This window comes from Anomalospiza imberbis, chromosome Z, assembly GCF_031753505.1.
Source record: "Anomalospiza imberbis isolate Cuckoo-Finch-1a 21T00152 chromosome Z, ASM3175350v1, whole genome shotgun sequence".
Taxonomy (NCBI): Eukaryota; Metazoa; Chordata; class Aves; order Passeriformes; family Viduidae; genus Anomalospiza; species Anomalospiza imberbis.
The window spans coordinates 48,426,575-48,439,982 of NC_089721.1; the positions used below are offsets into that span (position 1 = coordinate 48,426,575).

Below are 13,408 nucleotides of genomic sequence, written 5' to 3' on the forward strand. Positions count from 1 at the left end.
CTTTGTGAAAAGATGACACCACATACAGTTTTTATTATATGCTTTTTATTGCTTGCTCTACCATTTTAGTTTTGCATAATGCAAGTACTGCCTTGAAAGAGAAAAGTGGAATTAATTGGGAACTAAACAGGTTAGTTTTGAGAGAGAGGCATAAAAAGTGTCGTGGTTTTAATACTTATTAAAATCATTGCAGCCAGCCTGAGTGCTGGATTGTGCTACTGCCATGTGTAAAATCATCTGAATCTACTACTATATTCCTTCATATTACTTACTGTCTTTTAAAGCAACCTGTATAAACTGTAATTCAATGGCACACAGACTTGAAGAAAATAAAAAAAGATTTTATATCCTCTTTTGAATTGCTTATGTTAGCCAAAATTTTTTTTCTTTCCTGAGAGGATATTACTTACACACTTATGTTCATAGTCTGGCTTTGAAGGAAACTGTGGGTGAGAGATCTCATTTCATCTTTAGTGTATTTGAAAACACACAGAACTTGTACTTTCAGTCCTTAGCACTTTGTCCAGTTTTCAGTAAGCAGTGAGAATTCACACCACTCCACTGCATCAAGCTTTAAATAACTTGTCCGCAAAACTAGTAAAGCAAAATCACTGAAATTCCTTTGAAATCCAAAATAGCTAATTTTGTGTCATTAGAATGTGTATAACCTTCAGTGACAAATGAGAAAGTTGTTTCTTGGTTGCTTTGTAGTGTAGTGGTTGTTTCCACATTCTCAACTCATTTTGTGGAGTTGTAATGAAAAGACCATATAATCTATTTGTAATGCTTGTAAAAAGGCGAAGCTTTTTTGTCTGATTTGAGAAGCTTTGGTTTTAATAACAGTTTTGCACTGTGGTCTGGTGTCTGAGAAATGTTGGTGTTTACTTGGTCAGGCTAGTGATGCAATGTAATTTTGTTCACACTCTGACATCATTTGTGTCCTTGATACAAACAGGTAGCTCTGGTTCAAGGCTTTGTTGCATTGCTTATGGCAAGGAAGAGTTACCACCACTTATTTGTAAATTATGAGCATTGTAGCAAAAGTTGTAGATATATTTACCCTTAGAATGCACTAAATGTGTAAGTAGGTGACTTCCTCATAAAAATAAGTACATTTTAATAAGGATAAAATATGCATTACTTTACAAACAACCTTATTCCCTAAGAGTTTTGCCTTTGATCCTGCTGGGGACTAGACTGATAGTTAACGTCCCTCATTCCTGCATGACTTACCTGTCTTTCAGAAGCTGAGATTTTTGTGCAAGCCTCCAGCTACTAGGTACTGGAAGGATTTGCCCATTGGAGATCAAAAACATACTTGATGTCAGCCACTAGCATCTCTTTAGCACAGAAAAAAAAAAGCTCCAAACATTTTATCCTTGCTGATCTGCTTAACAAAATCCAAATTTGTGATACTCCAAGTGACCCATTTCAACAAAAAAAAAACCTAATTTACAGTTTGTCTAATCTCAACATTTTGTAAATATTTAAACAGATTTTTGAAAGATGTTTTTACATCAGTTACATTGATTTCATGTTGATCTGAGCTTCCTTAGGTCTTTCCTCTCACTGCTGGTATCTTTTATCCAGCTACTTTTCTTGTGCCTCAGTAGAAACAATAGATACTTTCAGGTATTCCTGTGGTGAAGGCTCTTTGTGGTAAAACAATACAGCATTGCAGTTTCTTACTGAACCAGGTAGGCTCAGAAGGTAATAATTCAAAAAGATGCCAGCTTCCTCCATTCCTAAATTGAGGTATAAATCCTTCTTAAAAAGTCATCTGCATGACATCACCATATAATATTTCCATCAGATCTGTAGCTCTAGATGTGGATACAGATGATAATGACCCAGGTTTCTTCTCTGGACAGAGGAGGTTTTATCTTGCTTTTTGACAAGAAGAAAGGGGTGGTTTCCTGGGTGGTTTGGATGAGAATTTGAGCTTCCTCTAAATCCAGCTTCAGGCCCAGCATTGGATGTGTAACTGATTAGAACATAAAGTATGTGTAACTCCAAGTTAATTACATCCGCTACAAACAAGCTGTGTGAGAAGTTCTTTTAAACACTTGGTGCATGGTGTTGCGCTGCTCTTCTTGCTAATAGGGGGTTTTGACCATTGTGTATCTAGATGCAAAGAGTTTTCAGTCTGCCTTTGATGCTGTAGGCTGAGTTGTGCTGTTGCAAGACACTTACCCAAGGTGCATTGTTTGCCATTTAAGCTCATAATCTTAAATTGGTGGATGACAATACTGGTCACTTAATATTTATACTCAGTTCTGTTAGTTTCCTAGAATTTGATTAAATTCTGATCGCAGTAATGAAAATATTTCACAACTATAGCTACATGACATCTTTTTGATATATAGTTCTTAAAATTTAATAGGCATCAATCAATCAAAATGGCATCAGCTGTGGTCAAATCTGGTGAACATGTGAGGTCAGAAAAGCTTGAAAGCATTTCTGGTGCCTGAATGCCTAGGCTTTCCATTTCTTCAGCAGAGGTTATCTGTGAATACAATAGGAAGAAGAAAAGTGATTTCCTTATCATTTAAGGTGAATATAAGACTGTTGTGTCAATTTTGATGTGAGCTATCTTTAGAAAGGAAATGTGAAGTCCCTGGTCTTCATGGCTTTGAAGATTTATACATGCTAGCCCCAGTGGAAATAAAAGAAACACAGAATCACAACTGCCTGGTTTTCCTTGCAGTGTTCCTGAACTTAATTTTTTAAATGTCATAAGTTCTGTGACAAGTGAGATGTACCAAAATGGGAAAGATAAGAATTTAATTTCTTCTGAGGAATAAAACCACTTATCACAGTATAGTTCTGATTAAAGAAGAAAGTTGTATTTTGATCTTTACAGACAGTATAAGCAGTATGCAACAATTAGGGTGTGTATGATTTCCTGTGAATTCTTTTTTCCAAACTTGATATAGTGAAATTTAATAGGAAGAATGGCTGTTTGGGTGGGGGTTTTTTGGTTTGGTTTGTTTTTTTGTTTTTTTTTTTTTTTTTTTTTTTTTTTTTTTTTTTTTTTTGTGGGTTTCCTTTTCAAATATTTAGTAAGACTGCTTCTTCTGAGAGCTTTCTGCAGTATTTGGAGTACAATAGAATTTGCAAAATTATGTGAGAGGTGAAACAAGAAAATAATTATTAGGACCTGTGTTCCTCAGATTAATCTGTGACCTGTATTTGTGGCAGCCTTTCAGTGAATAAACTGATTTTTAAACGCATGTTTTGTTGGATATGCTGTTTTTGGAAATTATGCATTATTTGCTATTGAATCCTGAAAATATAACAACATTCATGTGGATGGAGGCTTGTTGCTTGTAGTGACTGAATCCATGTGGACTCTAGTGAGGAATCAAATCAGGAGCTTGTGCAGTGTGTATAGTTATCATCAAAGAAGGGCATGTGAAGGTAAATAAAAATACAGAACTGACATAAAGCAAGTCAGCCTTTCAATAGATCTTCTATGAGCCATTTTCTGTACCTGCAACATACAGGGAAGTATCAATATAAAACACATGCTTTTAAATTATAGGCATACACTGATACATATCTACCACCCATTTCTCCAAAAAGCATGTTTGTTCACTGTGATGTTTTTCTAAAAGTGTATTTAACATACTCTGCACAGAAGTGTCAGCCCTCATCTCTAGATTTATGGTTTTTAGAGGTTTTCCATGCAAAAGTATCATTGAAAGGCTAACCAGTATAATGATGGTACTTATAGGAATGTAAATTGCTAGGAACACTTTGCTTGGATACAGCTATTGGGAAAAAAGGCTTTTCAATCTCTCTTTTCTTTAGCAAGATGGTATTTACTCTGACACAATGTACTGAGGTGAAAACTGTAGTTTTGGGAGTTTTTTCCTCAGATAATTCTCTCTGTTTTAAAATCATTTTTTCTTATGTACTGTGAAAAAAGGGACCTGTCCGCCTCTAATGTTCTGTGATCTTCCCAGCCTATGTTGTCTTTTTAGTAGTTGTGTCCCATTTCCTGTCTATAGTTTTGCATCAGTTCATTCAGCCAGCAGTGGATATTTTTGTGAGGATGGAGAGGAACAGGATTAATGAAAATGGTAGTGACTGACAATTCTTAACTGCAGTTTGGAAGTACATCAGGTCTTCTCTAGGTCTCCAAATGCCTGCAGAATCTGTTGCCCTATTACCAGATTGGACAATAAATTCATTCTTGCAAACATGTTTATTCATTCCATGCAAACATATTTAAATGATCCTGAATCTGCTGGAGTGAGATTCAAGATTTAACTGTATCTCCATAAATCCCAGTAGCACATTGGTTAGATTCAGGAATCAACACAGACCTTTGGTTAGGATGCTTACATATAGATTGCAAAGAGAGGGAAAGACATCTTTAGTACTATGCAGATCTTGATCTCCCTGAATCCACAAAGAATTTGAATTTCTTAAGCTTATATGAAAAAGAAATGCAACTTTGAAAGGTAGAACGCAGTACGTTTATGAACTAGATGTTAATATGTTGGTCAGGAAGAGTGGGTTAGTCTCTTACATTTTATAACAGTTACATGCTGAAACTTTAAATGCATGTAATTCAGTTATAAAACACGATTTTTTTTCTCTACAAAAATAGTAATTTGGTATTGCAAATGGAGATAAGCTTGGAAAAAGAATGAAGTTTGAAGGTCATATTTTTTGATGATGTGAAAGAAGTTTAATTAGGAATACATTAGTCTGTATTTAACTCCCAGTGTTTTGCTGAATCCCTGAGCTGAATGACATCCATCTACAGCTGTAAGAGTACGAAGAAGTTTTAATTAATGTCTCCTATTTGCAGAGAGTTAACAAACAGGTGTGCTTCTAAGAGATGCTGGTCTGTTTTAACACATATGCTCTTAAAATTGATCTTCCTGACCAAGCAGCAGAAATTTTTTTTATAAATTCTTTGAGATACAAGTAGAAGAAGGGCTGTAAGTTGTAAGTGCCTAGGTGAAGGCACAGTTCTCTGGGGTCCAAGCAAGTTTAAAGGAAGTCTGAATTAATGTAGCACAAAAAATGATAGGTCCAGAGGGAAATGTAGGCTAGTAAAAATCAACTGGGGTCTGTTTAGGAATGAAGCTTAATTTGTCCATAAACTGATTAACTTAGTTACCCATATAATTATGTTATATTTGAGATTTTAAGGATATCTAATAGGAATAAATTGGAGAATGGATACCAAGTGTGAAAATATTCTTCTTTCAAACCTAATGGAGATGTGGCTCAAGATAATATTAAAGGTTATATTAGAATATGAAGACTGGGATGTATGTTATTTCATTTAGTTACTATTAAAAAGCTTTGCTGAATATACTGTATTTTTTTACATGTGCTCAGTCAGAGAACATTATCATTACCAGTAGACATTTAGCTTATAAATATATTATTCAGCTTATCTCTCCATTTGCTTCAAAATACTTAGCATTTATTTGTTCAAAGTCATTTAAGTAGTTATAGCTTTGCAGTTGAGTACAGTAGTATCAGTTTTTTTGTATCCAAGTTAGACTTAAACCAGAAATTTAGCTTTTATTTATAACTTCTTGTGCATTACTCTATGCTTACATATGGGGTTGGGGACTTAGAAGTGTGTTATAGCTGTCTAGTATGTAAGGTTGCAAAACTCTGTCATTAGTAATAAGGCTTTTCACAGTAGCCCCTTAAAATATGAATATTTAGAGCACTGCATTAAAAAAAAAAACCAACAAACCACTACAATAAACATCCCCACTGTAAAACCAACCAACCAAACAAACAACCAACCACCCCCTAAAAGCAAAACCCAATCCTTTGTTTATAACCAGAAATTTGCCTCTGCTTTCTGAAGAATTTTAAGGAGACAATTTTTGCTTGGTTTCCACAGAAATGTTTTGCAGCAAGAAGGTATTTGCGTTTCAAATAGTTAGCCAAGATAATGGGAAATTGGAGACTCTTACATATCCTGTATATTTGTATCTTCATAATTTTATGCTGATGATCATGTTCACCTAAAAAATTTGCCTGTTTGGTGGTGGTCACAAGCTAAGTGTATATTAAAAGACTGTTGCTATTTTGTAGAATTAGCCAGACATTCAGAATGGCTGTTTGGGTTAGGATAACATAATAATATTGATTGTGAATACAAAGGTTTTATCTTCATTTTCCTCTCATTTATCTTTCCTCTTCCCCACCCCCCTTCCACCCCAAGGGAAATTTGGTTTTAGACACTGATGAAGATGTTACGTTTTTTAAAATAATAGCAGACAGTAAGTGAGAAGATACTTAAGGGTAGAAAACAACCCTAATCAGTTAAACTTACTAGAATTTCACAGTTCTCAGGAGGCTGTAAGTTGTAAATTGATACAACCCTGGGGTGAGAGAAAAGGTGGAATGAAATCAGATTTCATCTAGATGTATGAAGGCAAAATGGCACTCAGATTTCATCTAGATGTATGAAGGCAAAATGGCACTAAAATCTAATTTTTACACTTAAAATACATTCATTAGTGATACATGGTCAAACATGTTATACCACACATTTCAGAAAGCTTATTACCGTGTTCCTTGCAGTGAATTCAGAGTGATATAAAGATTTTTCTTGGTGACACCTGCAATTCACACATACCTTTCTGGTAGAAAATGCAATGCTTTGTCATGTTTTACAATAGATGAACATACTGAACTAAACAGCAGCTTTGTTTAGCTAATGTGCTGTACATACTCTTTAGCTACACTCATTGAGCATATTGCTCCAGTGCTGTCCCTGCCACCCTTCATGGATATTGTATCAGACAAAAAGCCTGTCTCCTTGTTTTAAAGCAGCCCAAATAATGAAAGTTTGGTACTTTAGAGATTTCTTTGTCTTCATAAGAATAGCGTGTTCAGCTATGTTTCTCTGATGCTATGAAACTGTCACACTCAAGGCTAAAACTCTTAAAAGTAGGAGCTAGGAATTAATACTGGCACAGCAGCAAAATTTGGGATGTAATTAGAAAAACTGTTGGACTGACAAAGTGTGACAATGGGAATAAATTCAGTTTAGTTTTCTGGTTGCTCAATTTAGATTTCTTTCACATGAAGATGATAAAAAGAAAGAAAAAATGAGATGCCAAAAAAGATGGGGAGAGTAGTGTGAAGGTGAGGGATGGGAAGATATTTATAAGGAAAGAGGAAAGAGGAATGATGCATCTGAAAAAAAGAAGTTAGACATCCAACAAATTGTGGTTTTCTTATTTATGTCTGGGAAACGCATACTAGATCAGAGGCAACATCTGAAAACTTGTATGTGCAGATAAAAGAAGTCAGCTTTGCTGTACTTTTCATAAATAGGATGAGGCTTTGTCTGCACACAGTGACATTTAATTAAGTAAGTAAGCTGAAAGTGATTTTTTTCATTCTGTGTTTTAGTTATGGTTGAAATATTATTGGGTTTTGTAATTTTGTATGCTTATCTGAGTAAAATTCCACTAAGTATATTAGGAGTTTGCCTGTTCTGGGGGTTTAGCAATATTCTATCTATACAGTCATTTTTAAGATAATTTTACTGAGTAATTGAAGAACTGGATGGTAACCTAGTCCTGTGGCACACAGTTTTAATTGCACTTGTTTATATTCACAAAGAATAAAGCAAATAAGTAGATAATGGATATCTCATCTAAAAAATGGGACCCCATCAGCCACTTGAGAAATAGGGTTTTTTTTGTAGGGATCTAGTTATGATACAATGTTTTTATAATTTGTATAGGAACTCCTGACCACATAATAATGATAATTTGTCACCATCCTTAATGGACACATGCTAGTGAGAAATTTAATATAGTAAAGTAACATTTTTAACTGGTGCCATACTTCTGCATGGGTTTTTTTCTACACCAGTCTCTGTTGAAGTGGTGTAGTAGATGTACCAGGTTTTTACACATACAAACAAATGTGTTTTAACAGATGATTAAGTGCAGATAAACAACATATTTCATACAAGATTGTTACACCTCTCTCCCATTGACAATCCTACTCTCACCCCAGATCAGAAAGACAGCCTAGCATCCATGACATGCTTTATTTTAGATCTCCACAGACATTTGCCTGCCACAATCCAACATAAATTTGTCCTAGTTATCAGAGTATGATTATTAAATAATAATGGGAAGAGAGATCTCATCCTGTTCATAAAGCAGAGTGGGGTTTTTTTAAGTGTAAAGAGAATCTGAATTCAAGCGTCTACACTTTGTTTCATTTGCATACTGTATCTTCTAACTAACAGTAACTAATGTAGTTAGAAAATATGAAAGACTAGCAATGAGAGATAGAGAGAATTGATTGTGCTTGCTGATGTGAAGTAGTACTAGAAGATGCCCAACTTGAATGAGACATGGAGATTGGAGAAATAATATCTGATGGTCAGAGGTCATTCTCTGCCCCTCTCTGGAGGCATTGCAAAACTGTCATATCAAAATGCAGCAGACTGTCCTTCCAGAAATCATTCAATAAATGATCCTAGGTATTAATTGTGACTGTTAAACTTCTAAGATACAAGTTATCTTCCTTTTGCTGAAACTCCTTTTTGCAGTTCTGATTCCTTCCATTCAATTGCCAAAATCCTTCTAGGATTTTGCAAAAATCCTAATGCAAGCAAACATCTCAGCTGAAATGGTAGATCCCTTTCCTATTAGTGTATCTTTCTTCTTTCCTCTACCCACTTTCTCTTGTGAAAAAAACCTTGTTTGCTTTCTTTTTTGTTTCTTAGCTGTTAGAAAGCCTTTAAAAATGCTTTTACTTCCCTGTGATGGCATTATGCTCTTTGGAGGGAGGATCAGCTGGAGTCATGGCAAAGAAAACTGCTGTCCTGGTACTTTTATTTTGTGTTCACCATACAATTCACAGTATTGCATTGTTCCTTCCCAGAGGGGGAAGATTGGTCTCTCATGCAAATCACTGGTCCTTTTCTAGGCTTTTGTAGCTGTCCTGAAATTGTTGGAAGGGATCCTTCTTTCTGCAGAGCGAGAAGGAGGAATTGCACCAGACAGGCTGGCCCCAGTTATTTTATCTCTTTCCTGTGTCTGTTACAGCTCCTTTTGAGGAGCAGGCACCAGGCACTACCTATACTGTGTTCCCAGGGCTTCTGCTGGTCTTATGCATTTGGTGCGCCAAATTCGGTGACATTATTTGGCATAACTTGAGACTTGCATTGCTTTGAGTACACAGAATCTGGCTCTCAGCCTCGTCTGTATGCAGAAGTGTCCTTGCTCATTTAAGCTGAGAGGATAAACAAGTGTTTTTCTATTGACCCAAGTGGTACATGAAGTTGCTACCAGTTAAAGAAATGTGGTGTGTGTACATTATTTCAGCTGATATTATTTTGTGAGTAGAGATGTCCAGAGATTCACCTTTCACAGAGCCTTGTTATTGTTCATGGTAGTGCAGCTTTTATCATCAGAAATGCCTCCAAGCCTTGAAAAGTCTAAGAAAAACAAAGAGAATATGCAGAAATAGAAATTTACTTTTAAAGAAATAAAGTCACAAAGTGAAATAGAAGGAATAAGGCTAGGAACTGCATGGATAGATCTGCAATGTGATTTAAGGTAGCAGGCTCCAAGAAAGTTAAGCAGGACAGAAGTTTTAATTTAATCCCCATCTTCACAGACATCAGCACATGCGTGCAGAGGATTATTACCACCGTCTGTTTTATCTACAGCAGTTTTCATCAGCTGTGTTATTTTGTGGGTTTTTCAAGTGCTTAAACACTGCTTTGAAGCTGTTGTGTTAATTGTTATCTTGGGCTGAATCTGCATGGATGCCTGTAGCAGTGTCAGCATGCTAAGATTGGAATTGTTAAATTAATGAATGGAAATATCAGCTCTGTGCCTTTGCAGTACATTAATAGCTGTGCCAGTTCAATCAAATACACTACTGACTTCATCCCTATGAAATGGTATTTACCAAATCTTAGACGGACTGCTGAGAAAGATGAATGTAATCTTTCATTTTAGTCTGATTTAAAAATAAGGTAACTGAATTCTTTACATAGATTATTTTATTACTGTTCTTCACAGGAGGAGAATAAATGTACTGGTAGATTTGAATTCTTAACTTAAATGAAATATACATGTATGAGGAACATTGTAGTAAATAGAAGGAAACTAATCATAATCTTTCTTATAGCTTAATCTCATATTCTGATTTAATGGAGTCGATGTTGAAAAGAGAAAGAAAGGAAAGGAAAGGAAGGGAAAGGAAGGGAAGGGAAGGGAAAGGAAAGGAAAGGAAAGGAAAGGAAAGGAAAGGAAAGGAAAGGAAAGGAAAGGAAAGGAAAGGAAAGGAAAGGAAAGGAAAGGAAAGGAAAGGAAAGGAAAGGAAAGGAAAGGAAAGGAAAGGAAAGGAAAGGAAAGGAAAGGAAAGGAAAGGAAAGGAAAGGAAAGGAAAGGAAAGGAAAGGAAAGGAAAGGGAAATAAAAGAAAAAAGAAAAGAAAAAAGAAAAGAAAAAAGAAAATAAGCGAGAAAGAGAAAAGAAGTATGCTTATTCCTTAATTTTTAATTTTTTTTTTCTTTCTTCTTTACAGAACCTGAAGAAGGTGTTTGTAGAATTTAGCCATCAGGAGCTATTTGAGTTCTACAACAAGGTCTGTATATTTTACAATACTATAGTTTCTTTGTAAACATCTTATGCTGCTCAGCAGGAAGTGTTGCCTATATGAATTCAATCTAATAAAACTGGAAAAAAGGGATCCAATTTAAATTAAGGCCGTCGGATTCCTTTGATCACATAAACCATTTTCAAGAAGAGCCTGTGCATTCAGCTTTGGAATAGGCAGGGATTGGGTCACTGTAAGTGTACCTGGCAGTTAGGTCAGGAGATGTAGCTGATGATTGACAGTGGGGATCTCTCTGGAAACAGCATCTTTGTGTCAAGATGCTAGGCTCCTAATCCAGCAAAATGAACTCTTATTTTTTTTTTTCCTTGTTATTATGCATTGGAAATTCACAGAAAAACATCTGTGCATGCTGAAGAGGTAATATTTAGACAACTGTTTCTTTATAATTTGAATATTTAAACTGCAGCAATGAATTCTAATAGCTTCATGTAAAAACAAATATTCATGAGTACAGGAATTTTATATTGGTATGCAAATATATTTGGTATGCATAGTTGAAGATATTGGATATTTCTGTTTGCACGTTTCTAAACAACACTTTATGAGTGGAGGTTTTTTTCTCTCTTTTTCTTTCCTTTAAATAGCTGGAAACTATACAAGCACAGCTGGATTCCCTTACGTGATGTTTTTGAAGACTTATTTCTCCATCACGCTCCTGCCACCTCATTATTTTGAATTGAAGATAGATTGCCAAGCTGCATTTCCTGAAGGATTCAGCGGGTTGCTTCTTGTAAAATTATGTGGCTTATCTGCTTTTCAGACCAGTACCATTAGCCAAGAGTCTGTGTCAAGGGTCTGAAGATTCTAATGGACTTTCTCTTGTATGCTTAGCAGCTGTGAAAAATGTCCTCTTTACTTACAGTGGGGAAATACCCTGCCCACCCCCTTCCCCCCACATAATGCTACCCTGCTTCAGAAGTTTTTTTTTTTTTCATTCTGTTATGCATATTACTTGGTTCTGGTAGAAATTTGCATGTTAGTGAGAGACCTGTAAAAAAACCCTTTCTTGTAGACATAATTATAGAAGTTGTAAGAAAATACACGGCTAATAAAATCTCTATCCTTTTAAAATAATGTTCACACAATTGGTAATGCTTCTTGCAGATTTGTCAAATTCAGAATTTTGAAAGTTTGTTTTGAAGCTAGTCACACTTCATTTCATTATCTTTGTTCTGTTTTGGTTTGGTAGGATTTTTTTCTTAGAAATAATCAACAATGTCTCTGATTTCAGTGTTTACTCTTGGCACTAAAAATAAACATGGCTTCTTAGCACTGCATGCCCACTAATGAATCTAAGAAATGTGGTGTATAACTGAGGGGAGAAATCTCAGAGTACAAAACAAAAAATACTGAAATGATCTGACAGATTTCTGAAAGCTGTGTTGATTCTTCCTCATGCTCTTTTTACCATCAGCTTTTTTACACTGAACAGGAAAAATTGAAGTATAGTGACTAAAGGCCTTCTTAGTCATACTTTCACCCATTAGTTCCAGATGATTCATGAGCAGCAGGAGAAAGGTGAAAGTTGTCTTCATTCTTGTTTGTTGCCATTTGTTGACAGGCAACTTCTTGATACACAGTATATGACCGGGCCTATAGAAGATGAGAGGAAATTTGCCTGTTCAGAGATTTAAGAATTTTTTTCTTCCTGATGTCTACATCAGAGATGGTTAACACCAGTCTACAGTTTCCTTCTGTATTTTATTTGCTCATGACTGTAGATATAAATACAACCAAAATGTATGATTTGAATAGCTGGTTCTCCTGAATAGTTTAGGTCCTCCTGTGCCAGATTTCCCACTTTGTTGCTTTTTTGTGCCTTTTTGTTGCTTTGTTGCTGTCAACTCTAGAATACAATAAGGTTTACACAAGTTGTCCAAGCTGAAAATTACTAGATTTAGATGATAAAGACGTTACCAGCCTATGTGTGAGTAAAGGGCACTGAAGAGAAAACACACATTTACCATCATTCTTAGCTCTTAAAGGAAATGCCAAATGATACTCTACTGCTCTGGTACAGTATCACTGTTACTGTAGAAAAAGAAATGAGTCACGTGGATGAAGAAATAAGTCACCATTGCCAGGCAGAATATCCTCAGCTATCCACTATAGCTTGGGAGGCTGGTTGCCAGAATCATGTCGTGTCATAAGCCCCTGGCACACGTGCCATATCTTCTGGCGATACAGATGTCACCTAGTCGGTCTGGCTGTTTAACAAGAGCTTGGCAGCTTGCTCATCTCACCCTGCATAGACTGGTGCATGTCTGCAGGTGGACACATCTCCACCATTCCTTCTGCTTGCTGACAGTAGCAGTGCTTTGTAGTTAGTGCAGCTGGGGGAATCCCCTTCTGCATGGCATGTCTTCTCTGCCAGTCTTGTGGCACAGTATGCTTTGTGCAAGAACACTGCTCTTGAGCCTTTCCTCAGAGTTTCCAGAGCTTATGTTCTGGAAGTCAGATCATAAGTCAGTGAGTTCAGACTTTCCTATGTGGATACAGGAGTGGATACAGGACATACTGAGGCAGTTGTGTGAGGGGTTTCAGTTGTCTTTGTGAATGTAGGCAGTGATTGATGAATCCTGGAGGAGGAGGTGAAGGCTGGAGTTTGGAGAGCAAGAGGCATTGAACAAATCAGCACGCACATCTTAGAAAAAGAAGTCAGAGTGGGAAGAAATGGGGCACAAGAAAAATGAAGGAGAGGGTAGAGAAATGGATATTCCCAAGGATGGAATTCAGGTGTTGGAAAATACCAGGAAGAG

At 36.1% G+C, this 13,408-nt stretch overlaps 1 protein-coding gene across 2 annotated transcripts in view; it reads left to right on the forward strand.

Moving 5' to 3' along the window:
• COMMD10 (COMM domain containing 10) overlaps positions 1 to 11,940 on the forward strand; it is a 107,108-nt gene extending 95,168 nt beyond the window's left edge. For both annotated transcript variants that reach the window (XM_068175659.1, XM_068175656.1), the window contains 2 exons: positions 10,557 to 10,616; positions 11,234 to 11,940. In XM_068175659.1, the coding sequence (XP_068031760.1) occupies positions 10,557 to 10,616; positions 11,234 to 11,272 (99 nt within the window). In that variant the 3' untranslated portion in view covers positions 11,273 to 11,940. The remainder of the gene's footprint in view (positions 1 to 10,556; positions 10,617 to 11,233) is intronic.
• The last annotated feature ends 1,468 nt before the right edge of the window (positions 11,941 to 13,408 follow it).